This window comes from Scophthalmus maximus, chromosome 19, assembly GCF_022379125.1.
Source record: "Scophthalmus maximus strain ysfricsl-2021 chromosome 19, ASM2237912v1, whole genome shotgun sequence".
In the NCBI taxonomy this organism is placed as follows: domain Eukaryota; kingdom Metazoa; phylum Chordata; class Actinopteri; order Pleuronectiformes; family Scophthalmidae; genus Scophthalmus; species Scophthalmus maximus.
This window is the reverse complement of record NC_061533.1, coordinates 5,753,044-5,776,015: the sequence shown is the minus strand read 5'-3', so window position 1 is coordinate 5,776,015 and position 22,972 is coordinate 5,753,044. Positions and strand designations below refer to the sequence as shown.

Sequence of the window (22,972 nt, the reverse complement as noted above, 5' to 3'; positions counted from 1 at the left end):
GTCTTTCTGTATTCTTTTGTCCACTTTGCTGCTGTAATGTCCAAATTTTCCCATTGTGGGACGAATAAAGGTATATCTTATCTTATCCTATCTGAATGTTAATAGTGATTATAATAAAAAATCTGCATAGAGGCAAAGAGACTAAAAGTAACGCGAGGATGCATATTTACCTATTATGTATCATCATACAAAGTGCAGCAAACAGAAAACAAACAAAAAAAAAGATAATTTGTCTTTATTCCATGTACATTCGCACACAGTTTTTCAAGGTAGGTTGCCCCTTTCTTATTTTTTTGCAACCAGTGGAGTCGCCTTCTGCTGGTCATTCAAGAGATCACGGGCCTCAGGCACTTCCACATTCCCTACACTTTCTGGACCAGGTGACTGTCCATTTTTATATGCAGTCTATGATGCAACCATGTGGCATTTGAAAGCATTACATCCTTGAAATCAGCGTGCGTGCGCATGTGTGTCAGAGGTTTTGAGCTATCCATATTAAATGTAATAATACCGTACCGATAAAAAAAAATTGTTTCATGACTAGCTGGAAGGGAGATTCTTCTCAGTTGCATTTTTATTTGACTCATAATAGTACATTTTGGTCATGGGCTTTTCCTGTCGATTAAAAAGCACAGAAAGAGAAACACGCTACAGACCCGCTGAAACCGCTGTACAGCATAGGCCTCTTCACGCTTAGAAATGGGAACTAAAGTTGGTTTTAAGTGGGAATCAGAGTTAGCCTAAAAGCTTAAAAAAAAGAATAAATAAAAAAAACCTTCCGACCCCAGTGCTTTATTCAAGCTAGAGTACATTTGGCAGAGCATTGGCTGAAGAGCATTCAAACCAAGAGCTTTTAGTTCATATAGTTTTAAGAGGCCATTCTCCTCCAACGCTTCCAACCTATTCTATCGCCATGAATAGAAATGTCCATGACCTCCACTCAGATGGCTGCTCCTGTTTTCTTAGGAAATATACAATCCTCCACTCTGTGTGTGAACTCAAACCCCCTCACTCCTCTAGTTCCCTGCACTTCGCCGTGACCCTTGAACCCTTCTCACTGCCGCTGTGGGTGAAGTGACAGAATAGATGTAGAGGCATGAAAAGCCTCTTAAAAGTTAAAGGGAAAAAAAAAGAATTAATGAATAAAATATTTTGATAGGTGGCAGTTGAGTGCAGGGAAGTGGTTGAAAAGCACACGGGGGTTTGATGGGAAAAGAAAGAACAGGGTACATGGGATGAGGCAGAGTCTTTGAGAATGTCACTTCGCAGTATATACTAATGGAAAATACTACCGACTTGCGTTATGGTGAAATTTCCTTCTCTTGCTTTTCTGACCCACGGCGTATGATGGAAAATCTCAGCGTTTGCTGCATCAGTTTTCAGATGTCTCTCGCCAGTCTATCAAGCTCATGGGAGTGCAATATGAAATAAACGTAGCGCTAAAAGTACCCTTTTAAACCAAGTTAAAGTCACACACACACACACACACACACACACACACACACATACACACACACACACACACACACACACACACACAGACAGACAGACAGACAGACACACACACACACACACACACACACACACACACACACACACCCCTCTCATGTCTTTTATTCAAGCTGAGCTGAAATCTATCTTCCTTCCCTTTTTGGAGAGAGATTCACAGCTCAAAGAAGTCATTAATGTGTGACAGCCTTGAATGTAAGATATCAAAGTGCTGCACAGTGATGATGCCCCCCCCCATCTCACCCCCCAGTAACGGGCACAACCTCGTTAAGATGGTGGAGACATGAATAAATCATCAGACCTTCCTGTAACAGGGCAGGAAATTGTTAGCACCAATGGTTGTTGCAACAAAAAAAGAAGAAGTCCCTTTTGAATCTTTCAAATGTATAAAGCTCCTTACAAAGCTTTCATCTCTTCACAGGATCACCGTGAAATTCTCTTCACCAGACGAGCTGATTGACATGCTCCCAATGTACCCTCATCCAGGCTCTTTTCACAGACGCCGTGGGACTGGTGAGGTGAAGAATGGGGGAGTAGGTGAAAATTAGAAAGTCAGATATTCAATTTCAATGCAGTTTTATTTGTATAGCGCCAAAATCACAAAATACGTTATCTGAAGGCACTTTACACGTAAGGTCGAGACCTTGGCTACAGTGGAGAGGGGAGAAAAACTACTCTTATATGATTGAGTTCAACTGCAGTCATACAAATGCTTTAATGCTGTGACATAATCCCATCAAAAAAAACCTACATTTTTGTTACATCCTCAATACATAACATAACAATCCCTCCAAGTACCAACAGAGCACATTTCTTCATATGAATTTCTTTTCACCCTGCTGATGTATTGAGACACATTTTTGCTGCACTGGGAGAATGATTTTTATTTTTATTTTTATTTTATTATACATTTTTGTGTTTATGGTAGAGTTACTGACCCAGTATAGTAAGAAGGAGGGCAGGAATGCTAGTCTGATGATACCACGTACCACACCTACAGTATTTATAATCATATTCAATAGTTGTTTGTTTGTTTTGTTGTAAGACTGGGAAAAAAAGTTTGTTCTTAATATTAGGCTTAAGCAAGTATTACTTCATTACCATCTGAGAGAAGAATTTCTCTGATGCTGTCTAATAAAGTAAAGAGTTATGCCTGGGAGGAATTATATAATTGCTTTTTCACAGTTAATATTTTTTTAAAAAACCTGTTGTGCAGAATGTGTCACCTTAGAGAATAAAAGACCAGGGACACACAGGCGTGTATCCATCACTGTCTCTTCAAATGGAGAAACTGGATTTGGCAGAGCATTCATTGGTGAATATAATATGTTTAGTGTTGAATGGTTGAATGGTTCGTGATACCGGAGTTATTATTAAGTCAGCTGGTTACTGCATTTCGTGTTAGGATGACAATTAATCTTTGGTTTCACCGGCATTGTTCTGTGGTGTTTTTGTCAGATTTGTATACTTTTTGCTGGGATTTGTAAATGGGAAAACGTTGTTTTCTTTTGTATTCAGCTACGCTTGCTGGGGCTCTGTGTCTGTCGAGCATCCGCGGTCGATCCACCGCACTGGTCCAGAATGAAAAATCCCGACAAATGATGGATTTGCCATAAATCATTTCTACAAATATTCAGGATTCCCAGAGGAGGAAAAATACTTTACGATCCCGTGACTTTTCCTCTAGTGCCACGTACCACAGGCTTTCATTTTGTGGTTTTGAACTCAGTGTTAAGTCAACTATTCCCATAATTATCCAAATCAGATTAATTTTTATTATTTCTTTACCAATACGCTGGTGACTGACAACACAGCCAAAACTCCCCGTCAGCCTCATGGAGTTTAGAGCCATCTGTAATTTTTTGGCGCGCTAACTCGCTAAATTAAGGCGGTGATCACGGTGTTGCCGTCACTCCTCTAGCAACAGTGAATCAACCAAGCGCCAGTCTGGCAGTACTCTGAATTTCGCCGAGTATAGCCCTGGTGCCGCAGAGTGGCACTTTGGCCGACATTGTGCCAACATATGCCAACAGGCGGCTGTGGCTCAGAGCCGTAGAGCCGTTTGTCCACCAACCTGAAGGTTGGCAGTTCGATCCCACCTCTCGCCAGTACACATGCCGTTGTGTCCTTGGGCAAGACACTTAACCCTAACTTGCCTCTGACGGCTCTTCCGACAGTGCATGAATGAGTATGAATGCGTGGTAAATAGCAGCGCTGTATGAATGTGTGTGAATGGGTGAATGTGACTTTCCTGTAAAGCGCTTTGAGTGGTCTATATGACTAGAAAAGCGCTATATAAATACAGTCCATTTACATAGACTCGGAGGAAGCCAACATGTGGCCATTAAGGTTTTTTGGCGGGACGATAAATGTGACAGCGTCGGTCACGGACATTCGACGGCGCCGTCTCCTTGCGAAGACAACGGACGTTATCAGATCAAAACCAGCCAAATCGGCAACGTGATTCAACGCGTGCGGCCTGACGCCCGGCCTGTTTGTTTAATCTAACTTCTGCGCCTGCCCCCGGAAAGTGGGCAATTTGGCGAGCTCCAAGTGCTCTCAACATACAACGCTGAAGTAGGGTGGCTCATTCCCACATTGCATCCCCACCTTTCCTCCTCCTCTCCCACTTTTGGCCGCGTGAAGTGCCGGCTGGAGAGCCGCGGCGGGAGGAGTGGCTATCGCTCACTGCGATGGCGGCGCGTCCTCCTCCGCAGCCCTCACTTGGATCACTTAATCCACTTCAGTAGTGCGGCGCTGTGCTCCGCATGAGCACAGCACGCTCACAAGGGGCGCTGAGACAGAGACTGGCCTGTCAGCTTGCACTCAAACACTCACACCCTGTTGCGCACAGCTCATTTCATACGGAGGTGGAGTATGGAGTCCAAACAGATCCAAAGCTCTTTTTGGGGCATGAAAGTTTGTCACGCCGCACTCATGCAATTCATTGCAAATGTAAGTGTCATATTCGGGTTGTGCACATCCTCCACTCCACTGGTTCTACTCACCGTTATCGCTGCTTTAATTCTACAAAGGTTTCCTAGTGGATGTTGACAAAGGTGATGAAAAATGCCAACCCAGTTTGGCCTTAGCCTTATAATAGACTGTGTAGATACTTAATGAGGAGAGAAAGGCACAGCGGATTCATTCTTAATGCGGAATCTACGTCTGCTTGTGGCTGACTTTGTCCAAGGTACTGGTGTACTCCCAAATGTCCCCGTTGTGGGACGAATAAAGGAATATCTCATATTATATCTTAAATAGAACACAGGATTCAACCACTGTGCAATATGTATATTCGTTCCCCATGTGCAGCTTTTACCACTGCTCTGTACACATTTATATTTTCATATTTTGTTATACTTTGTACATACATACTGCTTTTAAAAAAAAAATTCCTGTAAATTTCTTTCTATTCTGCAATTTCTTCCATATTCTGCCCACTGTGCTGCTGTAACGACCAAATGTCCCCGTTGTGGGACGAACAAAGGAATATCTAATCTAATATATGTTCAATCGTATTGGAAACCGCTGGAATATTAACGACCTGCCCATTGAGAGGTTTTTTCAAAACTGTGGAATGAGCCGTGGGGAGAGGTCAAGGCGGTCTGGCGAAGTGTTTCCGTCATCAACATTTAATATATTTCATATTTTTGCCAGGAAAAAAATTAAGCTGCTGTCCCAGCGCAGCCAACAACAGCCACACGTCACTCTTCATTTCTGCGGCTCACGATCAAATGTCATGGAGTACTTCTATTTTTTTTTTTTGCACACCGCAGAAGAGAAACAAGGACCCATTTTCCTTCAGCTGTGCAAGGAGAGAGCAATTGAAAGGTATTTAAAAAAAAAAAAAAAAATTCCTTTTCAGTAACGCAGACAGAAGTATCCCCAACGTCTGGGCACAGACTCGTCGATGCCGGAACTGACACTTTTCCTAGAAAAAACATATGCAGCCATTTACAGTTTGGTTCATGTGAGTGTCTTCGTTGAAATGAATTGCAGTGGCTTTTTGTTGAGAACACACACACACACACACACACACACATCACATACTAAATGATGAAAACGCGGCAAAAAGGTTTTTACAGGTTATGTGTTTGAACGGTGAATGAGGCTCGGACAAAACACTCCACACAATAATTTAATAAATCAACCACAGGCTAGAAAAAAGAGAGCAAAGGCATTTTGTATTGAAGAGAAGGGGGGGGGGAGGGTCAACTAGCGACAGGAAGTTTCACCGTAAGCTCGAGTTAGTACACGTCAACAGGTCATTTATGATGCCTCCACGAGTCCCACATCCTCACTGTCCATAACAGGGCGTGTTAGCCAGCTAACATGTAGCCGTCAGATAAGACGGGGAACTTTCAGGTTCCACCGAAATCCATTTTTACTTTTTTTTTTCTCTTTTCTTCCATTATTAACAGGGACAAAAGGGTCTCGGAGCATTAGACACAGAACACGAAGGCGCCACCGGATTCTATGAGTCGCTCACAGCCGAGAGGTCCTTGACAGCAACGTGAGTGAATCGTCATTTTACTTTGAAAGCAGAGCATGACTGCAGAAAGGAAAAACTAAACAAAAACCCACAGAACTGTTTCAGATTTTTTTTTTTTTTTTTAAAAAGAAAAAAAAGCACAGCATAAGGCAAACACTGTCAAAAAAAACAACAACCATCAAGACCAGTCTTTTGAATGTACAGTGTCTCTGTGTGTGGTTGAAAGAAAGACAAAATCACATCTCCTGTAGCAAACCCATTAGAATGTTTTTCTCTTTAAGGTGTGCCACACTGCAAAAATGTCCCATTGCATTAACACCAGTGCACTAAATGTCAGTAGTCTCTTCAACTGCGGCACGTTGTACTGTACATATTTGTACATGTGTGTCGTGTCCCATAAAACTGAGTAAATGTATGAAAGACATCTCTGCCCTGTAATCTGAATCCTAAGTACAGATCTGTCTGTGTCACATCTGCAACAAACAAATACTGTCCAGACATTTGGAGAAAGGGTCGATGAGGATTCAAAAACAACAACAACAGCAGCAACAACAACAGCGTTTCTTTCCAGTGCAATACAGTGTCAGGCCTTTTAAAATCTGCTCGGATGTACATTGGTTTTCTGCAAGGGGCTGTCAGATGTGATGTTAATATCTGTATCTACAGGCAGGTTGGTCTCGGGCAGATTAGCAGTGGACCCGAGGAGTGCTCTTTTCATCCGCTTGGAAAGAACAACAGCCAGCTAAACCATTAAACGTGAGTTGTCCCGTTAGTCTTTTACCATCAGATGGTGCATGTGAAAAGAGAGAGAAACTGAGTCGATGTCAATAACATGAAATCATTTTGTTTTACAAATGAGCTATAAAATATTCAATCTTATTCATATTCAACACTTGCTCCTATGGAAACATCCCCATGTTCAGTTGTAGTTTCGTCCATTTCCTTATTTGCCATCTTCTTTCTTTGCACTCACAATGGGCCAAGGATTTGAAGTTGAATCTAAAAATGTGCAAATACATGATCGCAGTCTGCTTGCACACGTACTGTGAGAAATTGCTCCGCTAGTCTCAAAAACAAACAAAGAAACAAAAAAAGTGGTGTTAAATTATGGATCATACGATGGTTATGATGAGAACCTAAACCAGGAGGTGGGATTCAGGCACATCTTTGAAATTTCATCATGTTAAAGACTGAGCCTCCAGACAGTTGGGTGCACTAAGAAAATTTCAATATGGCTGAATAAGTTAAGATTGAGGTTAGTGGACATTAGGTTTGTGTGGTTCTGGACAGGGTTAGGAATCTAGGCGGGACTTAAATCTCTGCAAATTACTGCGTATATACTTTGCTTTTGGATATGCAGTGCCCACTTGTAGATGAGTCACATGGGTGTAGTGGTGTAGCTACGCAACAGAGCTTGCAGCAGGAAGAAGAACAGAGGATAATAATGAATAACATAACTCCAAAAACTTCAGGGTAACAGCATCATGCTTCAAACAATCAGAGCCAAACAGCAGTGGTCACGAATAGTGTATTTCATGTGCATGTTTTCAGCACAGCAGGCGAGACAAAGGCCCAAGGACACACATTTGGTCCTGGATATTTCAAAGAGGACAACAGACAACTGATGCAAACTGTATGGTCTGAGCTGTAACATTCATGTTTCTTCACTGACGAAGTTTGAATTAACCGATCCTAAAATTTTGCAAGATGTACACTCAAAAAACGACGCCGCTAAGAGCCGCCGAGTCCATCACACTTCAGCTCCTCGTGGAGTCGAACGCCCAGCGGCCAGAAGCGTAGCAATGTAAAGGCACTGTGTTCAAATTCTACAAGCCAACAGAAGCGAATCCGAGGGAAATCACAACCATATCGCTGACCACTGGCTTTTCAGTACAAATGGACCAAAAGTCCTCGCACAAAACTGGGCCGGGAAGCGGCTCGTCGGCCTCCCAGCACCCAAAAACTGTTTTACTGGAATCAGTCGGACAGAATCCAGAGAGCATCCGGAGGAGGGAGGCGGAACTTTAGCGGCAGAACCAAGTGCAAAGGTCAGTTTGAAGTGAGGGCACTGAGGGCAAACTTCTCAGTTTACTTGTTCAACGGCCAAAGAAGGGTCAAAACGCACGCAAGCACGCACACGCACACAGACACAGAGTTTTAAGAACACCGGCAGAAAATAAAAAAAGGCAACAGACACAAACTGCATTTAAGAGTAGGCTATATCGTTCAACAATTTGGTAAATACATCTTTTAGCATTACTGTCAGGATTTCGACGACAGGATCAGTACCACTCTCGTGTTTGTCATCAGATATGAAGCTGCAGGCAGCAGGTGGGAGCTAGCCGGACGTTGTAAATATAGGTAAATCAAAAAAGAGTAAAATGAATTTAGTGCACAGACATGAGAGTGGTTTGGGTTTCCTCGCTGTAAGCCGGTGCCCCTGTTCTTATTATGTGGGCTCTGTACGTCCTTGTAGGAGCTAAATGTTGTTAGTCCACCATATATATATATATATATATATATATTACACAAATATCCACAATATGCCTCTCATGCATTTCCTTGCAACAACACATTCTCCAACACTCCCGTGTGTCTATCAGGTGACTGTCTTTAATATGAGAGCGCGCGCGCGCACACACACACACACACACACACACACACACACACACACTATGAACGAGCGTGGGGACGGGACTTAAGAGCTGTTTCCGCGCTCTCCGTCCTTGACCCTGCGCTCGGTCAGTGTACCGTGTCCTCCGGAGCACTGTGCAATCCTCACAAATTGACGCACAATGCATCCGCGGGCGGCAAATGAGCTCACTCGAGAAATCGGGATGTGAATTCAGATCGGCAGCAGACTCCGGGTGAATAGACGGCACCAACAAGGACGTAGAGTCTCGTTAACACCGTCGCAATCCCTTCATTTCATGGTTAAAAACAGAAGTTCTCTAAGAAGATATTCTGGAATGGTCCGGCCCTGATCTGCCGCCTGCTTTATGAACATTTTAAGCCTCCCCATATATAGAAAGAACAAAACTGTACGTGAAGAATGATGTCACAGCTGCTCGTGTACATGTTGGAGAGATAAAAAAACCAAATATGTCAGATGTTACATGAAGGAATGTAAGGATTTAGTGCGCATGGACGATCAATATAAACAACATCTCTGTGCTTGGTTCTGCTTGTTCGTTTTGATCCGCGACCCAGCCAGGTGGTCAAAAAGGGCGTGGCCCAACGAAAAGACTTCTTTCCATCCAAATCCATTTCATACACATCGACAAAAGTACTTCAGGGTTGGAGATGTCGCAGGCGGTCTGGATGAAAGGACGGCCTTGCCGTTTGATGGCCACAGCCCTCCTAGTAGATGACCTCGTAGACCGTCGCTTTCTTATCCCCGGAGCCCGTCACGATGTACTTATCGTCTATGGAGATGTCGCAGCTCAGCACTGAGGACGACTCTTTTGACTGTAAAGGCCATAAAAGATGTGTGAAAAAGCCACGAAGGAATAAGGATGACTGAATGTGCTAAACACAAGATTTTTGCATGATTTTAATTCTACGCCACATTTAGCTTCAGCTACCACTTTGTCTTTTTTTTTTTAATAATAACGATTACAAAAACGAAATTACCAGAAAAAAATTAACACTTGAACATACATCAGTGTGATAAGAACATAAAATGACAGAAAACATCTGTTGGGAAAATGTATTTAATGGGTACTTAGATTTTTCTAAGGCCAGTGGGTCGGGTTTATGACCTTTACTGCAGCCAACCACCAGGGGGCGATCCAAATAATTTGGCTTCTCTTTTGGGAGCCGTCTTGTCGTCCATGTTCATATATATAGTCTATCCTACACACACTCACTACCTAAAGGTGACACTAAAGGTGTCTGATGTGTTTGCTTCAATATTTCTTTCTGTAAAATCTGTAACCTCAAGCTATTAGACTGTATTACTGTATGTTGCCTCTCTGTTTGCGTTCTTGTTGAATGTTCCTTCACACATACCTGGAATATGCTGGCTCCATATGGGGTTCTCCATGCGTTGAGCAGATTATCTTTTCCTGTGCTCACAAACCACTTCCCTGCAGAGGGATGTAAGACAACTACATTAGGACACATTAAGAAAAAAAAAGTATTCTTTAAGATCATCACACAATGTGACAGAATACTCGAACAGTGCTACAACTGGACGCCAGCTTTTTTAAATTTAACCACTGGTACAAGAACAACACGATCATACACTCACGGTATCGACAGAATTGCATTATTTTATAACATTTTCTTATGACTAAAAACCTCCGACGGCTTCCAAATAAACTAGTGATGATCAAACAATTTACTCACTAAGTCAGGACACTGAAAACATTGAAATCATCCAGCTGTTCTTGTAGATTATCCATGCAAATCACTTAAGTTAAAACCAAAGTTGGCTGAAGTCTTAATATTCACCTCTTACAAAGTCATTGTTGACTTTTGAATGCTTTGCACTTTTGAATGTGACCTTCATTTACACTGCGAGTTTTATAAACATATGTGTGTTTATTTTACCCACACAAACCTGCCACGTTTAGTCACATCGCCCCATTGCCCCTTGCTCACCATGTGGCGCCATAAACCTGCAACAAATTATCATCGTCTCCAGCGCGTCGGCAAGGTTAAATTAACATTAACGCGAGTCATCGGCAGCTCTCGTCAACTCACACAATACTTTCCCCGAGACTTACCACAGTGAGCAAATCTGAGGGAGAGGACACAGCTCTCATGCAGGTGGAGCTGGTACTTGTCCGGTTTGGTGACATGCAGGACCTCCACATTACTGTTCTCCATCCCTACTGCCAGCCACTCGCCCGTCGGACAGTATCCCAGTGAGAAGATCTGCGATCCAAACACGTCGGTTATGGCAGGTGTCATTTGTAGCTTTAAATAAATATAAGACTGACATACCGATCTGCCACAACAGATGGCTTTTTTAATTTTCTCAAATCATACGGAGTGTAAAGCAATCCCTCGTGCAGCAGGACTCTCGGACAGATGCAGGCAATTCCAGTTTATTAAACAAATCTCTACAAAGATTTATTTCACATGATTAAAACCAAAACACATACAGTCTATTGCCCCCCCCCCCAAAAAAACAGTGTGAAGCTGCTTTTGGAGGTTTGAAAAAATATATATTACTGTAAAGCATAAGCGTTCTATCATCTATGTGTCTCTTTGTCTCCCTGCCCTCGCTGAGCTCCCTCTAATGCACACTCACCTCCTCCTCTGCACACCGAGATGGTGAAATTGGTCTTTTCAGGAAAATTACAGTAATGGTCTATTATTGCTGCTCTTCCAACTCCCCCCCCCCCCCACCTGAAAAAGACTAAATTCTTGCTGCCAGCACTATTAATGTCAAAGGTATTTGAGGACAGGCGAGAAAGTACCGCACTGAATCGACGCCCCCGAGAGCGTAATTACAAAGACTGCAAATAGCTGTCATTTGTACTGTGTGGCACGGTTTTCAATAATCTTTGTATGTTAGTTTAGTGACAAAATAACGATAATAACAATGATAAAAATTTAACAGAACTTCTAGAGGGCCTGAACAAATCCAACACTGGTGCTACTCAAACTGTGATGCACACAGATATAAAGCACACACACATGATAACAACAGCAGGCCAGAGAGAAGCTAGAGTCCTAAATATATACTGTAAGTATAATAATCAAAAGGAATATGAATAAATATAATAGCATAGCTATTTAAAATATGATTTGAATATAAAAATCGTAGAAAAAGTAGAAAAAAATTAAATAAAGATACATTTAATATAAATACATATTATAATCATAAAAAACAGCTATTTTACATATATTTACATATAAATTTGAATATTAAAATGACATGTTTGTGCCGTGTGTGTACCTGGGAGGTGAAGTCATGCTGTTGCAGCTGCCGTCCCTCTCTCAGGTCCCAGGACCGGACAGTGTTATCCAGGCCTCCAGTCCACAGCTTGGTCCCATCGTTAGAGATGTCAATGCAACTGGCCCCATCGGTGTGGCCCTGGAACTGCCTGCAGAAGAAGAAAAAAGAAAGAAAAAACATCGAGTCAGACAAGCCCACACCCAACAAGAGGAGAGTGACCATCAACTCAAAGAACACATGAATGTCTCCATCTTGACTCGGAGAGAAGAGCTGCTAAAGGAGAGAAAAGTGTATTTACAGTAGGCCTCAAGGTTGTGAGACATACTGGAGGAATTTAGGAGGCACAAGAATAAAGACAGAAATACACCCCGTGTACAAACCGCAGACTTGATGTGCAGCGATTGAAGGATTACCAAACCTTCTGCCGGTCACTGACAAGACAACTTGATCCTGTGGGACGATAAGGTCCCTGGCAGAATTTAAAACCTTCACACCGATGCGGCGGTACATTAATGAAAATATCATAAACTGTGATTAATTGTAAAAGATGGTCACACTGGAAAAAGATTTGAATGACCTCAGGTCAAGATCAAGGTCATTGTCGTCGTCTTCGATGGCGAAAACACAGTTGCAACTCCAAACAGGTACCAAGTCAGCTGAGAGATAACTTCCAATGCAGGACATTTAAAGTCTGATAAGCAACCCCCATTTCCATTTCCATTAATTTTTAATTTTATGCATGAACAACAACTCGACCAGCTTGACGCAGTTTTCCTGCTGTCCCACACAATGAGGACAAAGATGAATAGAATAGCAAGAAGATAAGACAGACAGCACAAACATGTTTTTAACACAAAGTATTTGTCAAATATTAAAGCTAAACAACAAACCAATTTGATTTGAGTTTTGATTTCAGGCAGGTAAACCACTTTTTCCAGTTTACAGCGAAGCGTCACGACTCTTAGTCACTCATACACATCGCGATGTTTCATCAGTTTTGTAAAAGCGATCTTATTTGACTGATTAGATTTCTGCTTTCTGCTGTTTCAAAATCAACTGTATTGCGATACATCACTGACACGCCACACTCCCACAGCTCCGTACCTGACCAGAGTCTGGTTGTGAAGATCCCAGACGGCTATGTTTCCGTCGGAGCAGCAGGAGAAGCAGACCTTCGAGTCGGGGCTGATGGCCAGGGCGTAGCACGCCGGCGCCGACGACGTCAGTTCCGCCTTTATCCGAGGAGTGGGCGTGGCCAAGTCCCAGATGGACAGAGTGCTCGCCTCGCCCCCGACAATGAGCGTCCGCCCGTCAGGAAGCAGTCGACAGGATCGGATGTAGTTATCCCTGTTCTGATGAGACGGACACACACAAAAAATTACAAATACAGCATTGACTACATGTAAAAAAAAATGTAAACATGCTGTATTTGATTTATATATATATAAATGATGCAGTGTCCTGTTTGTCAGGCGTCATTGTCGTTCACTCACAAGGCAGTCCAGCTGGGATACAGGGGTCTTGTTGCCCGGGTGACTGATGTCCCACACCTTGACGCAGCCCTTGCCCCCGGTGTAGACATGTCGCGTCGGGTTACTGATGGTGACGGCGCACACCACCTCCCCGTGGCTGAGAGTATTGATCTGTCGCGCGTGGCGCGGGATGCCAGGGCCGATCAGCGCGTCCGGGGGAAAAGGCACAGGCTGCATTTGTCCATCGGCGCTCACGTGGAAGGAATAGGCCCTGATAAAAAAAAGGGATAAAGGACAACGAGTAAAGGGAGGGTGAGACGTAGGGAGAGGTAAAAGCAGACAAAAAGAAAATAAAGGCTCATTCTGTGAACTTTCGTAGCGTAATTGGGACATTTGAGAACGAGGAGGTGGAGGAAACGTACGGTTTTCCACCGGGAATTCCCGACAGGTTGGGAGGGAGGCCAGGGACACGTATGTGGTGGTGAGGATCAAATCCCACCTGCAGAACATGGAAGTTTAGAAGCAGTTCACAGAAACACAACTGTTAAAACAACTAGAATTGAAATTATGTCATAACCGGAGTAATTTGCAGTGTGTAAACGAGATATGACGTAACGCTAATATGTGCTTATACTTTATACTACAAGCTTACAAGTTCTGTTAACACTGATCTTGTCATTTTAAAAAAGGATTTTTGAAATGATGACTGACTATGATTGGTTGAAAATGCTTTAGGTACTTTTTTTTTTCCCATAGGGAAACTTTTTTCCGTGAATTCCTTTTCATTTGGCATGACGATACAGAAAGCGACCACAGACGGGACACGTTGTTTATCATTGCTGTTATTTACCCCTTCTCAAACTTAATATTGGACACTGACTTGAGTATACAGGGATTGATATTTCAAACATGTACAAAACGTGTGTGCTCGTGTGTGTTCGTGTGTACGTGCGTACCACTTGTGTGCGTCCGTAAGCTGCCACCGCAGCGGCCGCCACCGCGCTCATCTGCGGGGAGATGTTGTGCAGGCCGGTGTAGGCCGCTGCCGCTCCGCTCAGCTCTCCGTTCATACCCGGGTGAGGAACCATGCCAAACGGCCCGGGGTACGAGCAGGGCACTGCCAGGGGCGTACGGAGACCGGGAACTATACGAGAAAATAAGAACGCGACGATACAAGCTGTGGCATTTGGCATCTGAGGTTAGAGTAAAGTGGATTCATTCAAGGTTTTACTGTAACTCTCACTGTTCATCTCTTTGCCTTAATGTCGCAGGCCCATGTCTGATTCATCTCAATTCAAACTACAGTTTACACTAGACTTCTATAGAAAACAGACTTCAATTTGCTGCCATTTAAGTCGCCCTCTGCTGGTCATTAGAGAGAATACGGGTTTCTACCTGCAGAAATGTTTTCCCTTTATAGAAAACCCCCCACAACGCAGTGAATATGATGGAGCGCTCACCCAGCGTCTCGACGCCTGTCAGTTTAGCGGGTGCAGGCCTCAGGCCCGGGGTGGAGGTGTTGCTGGGTGTTGGGGCGTCGGAGCGGGACGTGGGCGTGCTGGACTTGGACACGGGCGTTGTGGACTTCTCATTCTGGAAAACACAATTTCTGTTTAAAGTTATCTTAATCATAAAAGTCTTAAACACTGGTCTAAGCTGCTGCAGATATCTGCAGCAGAAGGGTTTGAGAGATAAAAAAAAAATAATAATCCAGGATTAATCACCTCGATTTTGCCCTTTACTTACTTACAAATTTGTTATCATCTTCTGACCAACAAGGCTTTTCCATCTTACACACTGAACATTCATTCCGTTCTATACCTTACCACGATTACTTATAACCTTAAACATACGCCTCAACGCCTAAATATAGACACCAACCCTAGGAATTGATGAAGAAGAAGATCAGTAGACCATAATTACCCCCGATGACTCACCAAATTAATCTCTTTGGACTTTGAGGAAGGTGTGCTGCTGGAGGAGGCAACGGAGGACGGGCTCAGGGGGGCGTCCTTCTTCAACAGGCGGCCCTTGTCCAACCCGTTCTCCCGAGGAGAGTGGGCGGGGCTTCCTCGCGGAGACGCGGGATCCTGTGGCGGGGCGAGCGCACGAGAAGAAGATGAGAGAGAGTGAGATTGACCTTGAGATCGAGTAACACAAAAGAAGATGCCACACCGCTAAGATGTTTTTCTATACCTCGTTGGAGACGTCCACTACCAAGTTGTCGTCGCTCTTCTCTCCGTCACTTTCCTGGCATGGGCACACAGAAAAAGCATTTTTTACTTTCTACTCCATCTGTGGAGAAAACCTTTGCTGGATACTCTTAATTACAAAATGTTCAGGCATAACGTTTTATTGTAATGTTAGCTGCTGATTTACAAGAAGAAAAAAAATCCTCACCCTCCATTAATCTATCTATGAAAGCACATATAATCAGTATGTTACTCAATACAACGCCTCATTCATTTGATATTGAGTGAAATTACGCCCAATAATGATAATGAAATAGAGTTATCATAAAATCAAGGATTTTAATTAAGGTAATAAAAGAGGAGCATAAACTACTTTTTAATCTTGTCTTTTTTTAATCTTTTCTAACATTTTCTTACAATTATCCTACTAAGATATCATCTTTCTGTCTGCCCGTCCATCTGTCTGTCTCTCCCTCTGTCTGTCTCTCACAAGTTTGCTCATTTTTCCAATTTGGTAAACGGTTGTAGAGACGGGGGGAAATTTAGTGAGTCAAGGTGACAGACTGGTGGCGGTTCACATGAGTGTAGAACAATCTTTTTGCAGGATTCCCCAGCTTGGGGTCCATAAAGTATTTCCATCCGTCTGTCTGTCTGTCTCTGTCTGTCTGTCTGTCTGTCTGTCTGTCTGTCTGTCTGTCTGTCCAGCTGTCTGTCTATCCATCTGTCTGTCTGTCCATCTGTCTGTCTGTGTCTGTCTCTGTCTGTCTCTGTCTGTCTGTCTGTCTGTCTATCTGTCTGTCTATCCATCTGTCTGTCTGTCCATCTGTCTGTCTGTGTCTGTCTCTGTCTGTCTCTGTCTGTCTGTCTGTCCATCTGTCTGTCTGTCTCTGTCTGTCTGTCTGTCTGTTCGTCCTTGGATTTCTTCTCGACAACCGCCCATCCGATCGACTCCAGACTTGGGGGGTGAACTTCTGAGGACACCGGAAAGCGCTTTCGGACGAGCAATCGTCGAGACCCCCACCTTGACCCCGAGATTAAAGTTGAAATAAAAACACCTCAACGACTCAGAAGAAGGGCCGACTCGTAACATCTCCACTCACATAGCGCGTGGAGGCCAACTCCTTCTCATCCGTCTTCTGTTTTTTGCTGTCAGACGAGTAATCGCTCGAACTCCGGTGCTTCTCTCCCGCCCGGAAACTGGCCGAGGGAGACACAGATGAGCTCTGGGAGAAACAAGAATTGGTACACTTATCGGGAGATGAAGGAAAAAGAACATTCTTATTTGTTCTACAGTCACATCAGCGATGCACTGGCCAAAACTCAACGCAGTATAGCAGGTAAAAAAAACATGGCCGGAAACCTCAAATTGTCCTGGAGGTGAAGGAGGAAGAAGAAGAATCCGTTTCTTCATTAAAAAAAAATGACCATAAATTGTACTGTATGTGACATGTGCATCCTAATGTGGTATGTTTTTCTACCTCTGCTGCATAAAACAATTTTTCATTGTTGCAGCAGGTCAGTGTTTACCCGCGTCCTGTTTTGAAAGCAAAATAAGCTGCTGGAGACTTTGATAGATTGAAGGAAATGACTTATCCTGTACCATGAACTGGGGCGAAAGGCAAAATGTAAGCCGCAACTTACACTGCGCAAAGCTTTTGAACGTGTCAGGACTTCGCCAGCGCAGCTAGATAGGGACAGATCTGGCTCCGCGTGTGCAGCCAGTCGGCGGGCGCAAACAGAAAAAGACAAAAGATGAACGAGGCCGACACGTAACGGCTGTGTGATCCACTCCGCGGCTGGATTTCCACATCGCCTAACAAAAACAGCCCTCCTCTGCCTGTCAAAACCATTTCGTTTGTACTGTATCACACGGTCGCGAAGCAGCGCCGCGCGCTTGACAGTTTGACTTCTGACGCCGTGGCTTGAACTCAGCGGCGTTTATTGTGATGAACTGGGAGGAGGAGGAGGAGGAGGAGACGGCGCATTGATGTCTCTCTTTGCTTAATCAAATCCGGCATCCTTTGAATACCCTTACTGGAGGATTAATCCTCTTTGAGAAGCAAAGATCAAAATAAGGTCAGCTAAACATTGCCCCCCCTCTTGCTTCGCCTGTCCCCGTTGATCTCTCTCTCTCTCTCTCTCTCTCTCTCTCTCTCATTGGGAGGACGCTCCTTATCCGGCACACGATGGACAGAGGGAAGGAAAATAAAGCAGGACCTTTAACTCGACCTTTCCACTAACTCACGCTTGTAACCTTTCCACTGCCCTTTGCCGTGCTGCAAGTGTTGATGGCAAAGATTCTGTAGGGGAGGGGTGAGGTCTACGTTCGTGTGTGGTCGTTCGTGTGTGGTCGGACAGTACTTGTACCTGTTTACATTTTAGTACTATGCACTATGTGCAAACAATGTTGAGATGTCATTGTGTGTACAGGTGTGAGCCTCTTCTTGAGTGACACAGAGCAAGTATAGCGCGTGCACACACTCACTCACACACACTCACACACACACACACACACACACACACACACACACACACACACACTTTCCTGACTGATTAGATTAATTAGCCCGCAAATTAGCTCTTTCAAAAACATCAAGGCAAATTAATTTTGCAGCGGAGACAAATGAAAGCTCCTCCGGCGGCGGCGGCGGCGGCGGCAGCATTGTGTGAGTGTGAAGCACCGTGCAGCGTAGCCGGGTGAAAGTATTAATTTCCAAGCACATCGTCATTATATCTGCCTCCCAGTTTCAAATTGATTCCGCGAGACAATGTACCTGTGACCTCTGCCGTGCACTTTTTATATATTCAGTTTTACAGGCAGTCTGACTCGCACGCGTCGTCCTCATAATGGGAGGTATGGAGGCAGAGGACGACCAGGTTTAAGAGGAGAACGCCGCTGAGCGGACCCCCCCCCCCCCACACCTATGTACTGTTCCACTGCGTTCCCATCTCCACGTGACCCACGTATTTTTTTTTAATATTATGTATATATGAAGATATGTCAAATTCTGGATCCCAAAATGTATCCACCTGTTACTGCATCATGGCCGAGACCTAACTCGCAGTAAGTTTTCATGCAAATATGACCATAACTTTTTTGAGTAACCCTACAGCAATCACAGCTATTTTCAACATTATACAGCATCAACACCATTATCTATATTTACTTCTTTAATATATATATTGCTACGGCATATAGAATAGTTTTCCATTAAATAAATCAATGGTAAAGACTACACTCTTTTCTTACTTGTTCAATGACATAAATGCCTGTAATAATGTATCAAAAATACTTAAAGACGCATTATAAAATGTGGTGCGTGGTATAATATCATGTACTGTGACGGAAAGCTTCGGTGCTATTGAATGGACCTTGAGGTGAGATTGTTTTCTCTGCTGCCGTATCCAAGGACAGTAACTGCCCTCAGCTTCCCGACGAGAGCTGCTTAGAGAAAAAAAAAGGTTGGAAATGTGAGCAGCTACAGTACATTTTAGGACATCTTGGCATGACAAAATAATGTTTTTAAAAGATATCTTTTGGGCATTTCTGATTGCAGTTAACGACAGGTGATCTACCGGGCAAAAGACCAGAAAATATGATTAAAAAAAAGAACTTTGTATTGATATTTTCTTCCTTATAAACAAGATAATTTGTGTGGAAAACAAATTCATCCATTTATCCAAAAGTTTACATTCAGTGGTACAGTATAACTGTGCACATTTTTAGAATTTTTTGACATAGTCCTCTCCTCACTGATGATGTTTGAACTGATATTTTCCCTTCAATTAAAAAAAAAAAAGTCAAATACCAGAGAAGAACATTCTGATCATGTTCAGGTGATATTATTCTTAACAATCAATAATATTAATAATATAACAATATTAATGTGGTGCAGTAGTGCTAAATTTAGTTGCAAACTTGTAATTAGACCCATAGCAGTGATAACCAAATGGAGAGCAACGGGTATAGAAGTAGAGGAAAATGTTTGTTTCGAAAATTATCACATTTGTGTGGACAGGGTGTCAATCTTCACCCTGTTTCTCTTCTTTCTTCTCTTCCATCTTTTCCCTTAAAACAAGACATCACCAGTTTGCTCCCAGCCTATGTGTCTACTACTATTCGGAAATCCTGTATTTTATTCCCCTTGTTTCTCGGCCTCTTTCATGCACCATACCTCAAAAAAAGAGAAAAAAATGATGGCTCTGTTCACACCAAAAAGCCTGGGACCAAGTCAGAACCTAATCCATCACCTCTGATCTCACTGTTCGACCCAATTTGTGTCTTATGCTGCAGCCGACACAGCGTGGCCAGACCGTATTCTGTTTTTTTAAAAGAACATCCATCCATTAACACTTTCGAAAACAGACGGCAACTGGAAGTTTTCAAGACAGGGCAGAAAAGAATCTGTGGGCAGCTGCGTGTTTACCGCAACAGGTGATTCATTGCAAAGGTCAGTCCAAACTTGAAAGCTGCCTCATTAGGAATTTATTTCTCTTGCTTTTTTACAACCGTCACACAAGCGGAGATTGAGACTTAGAGGGCGATTTCGCTTGAGTGACTATATATTTAAGGTCATTTTAAAAAAGCGGGCACGCGAGTCGATGCGTCCAGCCTTTCAGCTGAGGGGAATTCATCACGTGGTGGAACTGAAAAGGGAACAACACAGATACACAGCAAATAGAAACGGAAGCAAAAATCGATGGCATCGATACAGTTACCGAACCGACAATTAGCTTCATTTGATAAGTGCACTCAATCCCGCTGACAACGACAACAGGCCTGAGGAGATATGGTCCTTGAACACACCGTGACTGCTTAAGTGACTGCTTGTACTGGAAACAATAAGCATGCAAACACACACTCATACACAGACACACACACGCGCGCACACACACGTCAACACTTGCATACCTTTGTCAGTGTGCGGTGCTAACGCCAAGGACATTAAGGCACAGATGTTCACGGATGTTCATGCAATTCACGCACACACACACACACCCAGCGTGTACCCCCGTGGACTGTTGCCAAGGCAACTGTAGACCACAGACAAGGGGCTTATTGGTATCATGAAGTGACTGTTGGCCGCCATGTCAAAGAGGAGTGTGTGTGTGTGTGTGTGTGTGTCTCTGTGTGTGCATGTGTGTGTGTGTGTGTGGGGGGGGTTCTCACAGGGTGCTAATGAAGGGCATTCATCATTCTGCTCTCTATCTTTAACCACTGATTTCTGACAACCTCGCACACAAACACAGGTAACACTAACACACACACACGTATGGCACACACACACACACACACACACACACAGGCGCAGCTAATCACTTGCATCATGGTGCCTCCAGCTCTGAGTGTAAGTGTGGAGGAGGTTACACGACATGGGGGGCAGGAGATAACATATTAAAACATTCCTCCTGTCTGAACCTATTCCAAAACACCAGAGAACACACACACACACACAACCCTGCAAAACTCATTCATGTGTGTGTGTGTGTGTGCGCGCGCGCGTGTGTTTGTGCGTGCGTGTGTGTGTGTAAGCTTGGGCTGCTTGAATAAAGAAATGCTAATCTGCTCATTGAGTATTCAACAAACCAAATGTTTGCCTTGGGAAAAAAAAAGCTCCGCTTAAGGGACTAATTACTGCAAGCGCTGGTTGTTACATTGATCTGTTTCGCTGCCTCTCTCTGCTCCCTCCCTCCTCCCTCCTCCCTCCACCAACCAGACGTGTGCTGTCTGTTTTTTTTTTTTTCTGTGCTCATCTCTGGGTTTCTCTTTCATCCAAGTTTTATCCTTCCTATTTGGCACCATTTTCACATATCAAGATATATTTTAAAGACATGATTATTCTGCAAGGCACAGGGGGAGAACACATAAATGACCAGTGGATCAGAAGATGCTAAAGCTCATACAGGGATTTATACGTGATGTCTCATCATTACTTAATAATACTCGAGTGAGGACCTGCAGTCAACGTTTTCTTTCTCAGAATGGATCATTAATGTGAACATATAAACATGTGGAATTCTTTTTTTAGCATCAAATGTTCAATGTAGAAATGTAATTTAAAATTTCAGAAGTGGCATCAAAAGCCCTTTAAATAATAATAACTGTTTACCATGTGATAACCTCCTCGTACTATGTACAGTAACACCATAACACAAAACGCCTCTGCTTAACACAAGCCTGACAAACTGCATCAAAGGTTATGAGAAGAAATCACTGCCATACCACAAGATTATAACATGTTTGTCCTCTAAGCGTACAGTTTATGTCAAACATAATCATATTGTTTCATGAGTTAGATTTTTCCTTCATAGTTGTCAGAGCTTTAGGAAGGTATGTGTCATACTGTGCATCTTGCTTAATTCACTTCATGTTTTTTTAGTCTGTTATGCCTTTAAATTAGATTTCAGCAACTAGAAGGTGAATAAAGAAGAAATATGGCGTTGAATATTAATTTCAGGAGAAACAATGTCTGTCTGGTATGTGCAAAAAATAGGAAATCAATTTACTTTGTCTGTGTTTTGATTCATATCAAAACACAGTGACACATGACACATGACTGTGTGTCAAAAGTAAAAAGAAAGATCTTAACAGGAACAGGAAAGACGATATAAAGGGACTTACCTTGACTGAGTCTCTGTCTGAGAAGGCGATGGGCAAGAGACGAGAAAGAAAACACGGATTAGAGCATTTGATGTCTGAATGCACACACACACACACACACACACACACACACACACACACACACACACACACACACACACACACACACACACACACACACACACACACACACACACACACACACACACACACACACACACACACACACACACACACACACACACACACACACACACACACAAGATGTAGGGCAAAATGCAAAAAATACAATTTTTTTTGGGCCACCACATGAACAAAAAACTAAAAGACAAAAGAGTTGTTCATTTGGGTTGAGCCAAATTGGTTGAGGAATTTAGCTTAAGGCTGCAAAAAAAAAACTTGCCAAAAGTTAAAAATGACGTTTATAACTGAGGAAAGTGAAAACGATATTGTATCGTATTAAAAAATATAAATAAATACAAAAGAATATGTTTTTTTAATGAGTGGCTTATGTGCAATTTCCAAAAAAGCACCTGTTACTTCCCTTCTGTCTGCGACGTAAAATTATCATTGTGTCGGTTGATACATTACAACAAATGGTTGGACAGAAGTTCAAAGTATAAATTACACTAAGGAAATGCATTTAATAAAGTCTGAATAGACAAATAACAAAACCTTGTCTTTCCCACACTCGTCATCATGAACTACAGTAGAGATGGAGCTGCACTGTTATTGATTGTGAACCTGACTGGGTTGAGTACAGTATCACCTGAGTTAGCAGCAGCTGTTAGC

General features: G+C 43.0%; 1 protein-coding gene across 4 annotated transcripts in view; it reads right to left on the bottom strand.

The window, feature by feature from the left end:
• Positions 1 to 6,099: 6,099 nt before the first annotated feature.
• The window catches only part of LOC118314291 (transducin-like enhancer protein 4), a 32,670-nt gene continuing 15,797 nt past the window's right edge, over positions 6,100 to 22,972 (bottom strand). For all 4 annotated transcript variants that reach the window (XM_035640648.2, XM_035640649.2, XM_035640650.2 and 1 more), the window contains 13 exons: positions 22,202 to 22,218; positions 16,680 to 16,802; positions 15,584 to 15,637; positions 15,325 to 15,477; positions 14,848 to 14,980; positions 14,344 to 14,531; positions 13,810 to 13,886; positions 13,409 to 13,658; positions 13,020 to 13,267; positions 11,916 to 12,063; positions 10,735 to 10,885; positions 10,016 to 10,092; positions 6,100 to 9,472 (listed from right to left, as the gene is read on the bottom strand). In XM_035640648.2, coding sequence (XP_035496541.1) covers positions 9,365 to 9,472; positions 10,016 to 10,092; positions 10,735 to 10,885; positions 11,916 to 12,063; positions 13,020 to 13,267; positions 13,409 to 13,658; positions 13,810 to 13,886; positions 14,344 to 14,531; positions 14,848 to 14,980; positions 15,325 to 15,477; positions 15,584 to 15,637; positions 16,680 to 16,802; positions 22,202 to 22,218 — 1,727 coding nt within the window. In that variant the 3' untranslated portion in view covers positions 6,100 to 9,364. The remainder of the gene's footprint in view (positions 9,473 to 10,015; positions 10,093 to 10,734; positions 10,886 to 11,915; positions 12,064 to 13,019; positions 13,268 to 13,408; positions 13,659 to 13,809; positions 13,887 to 14,343; positions 14,532 to 14,847; positions 14,981 to 15,324; positions 15,478 to 15,583; positions 15,638 to 16,679; positions 16,803 to 22,201; positions 22,219 to 22,972) is intronic.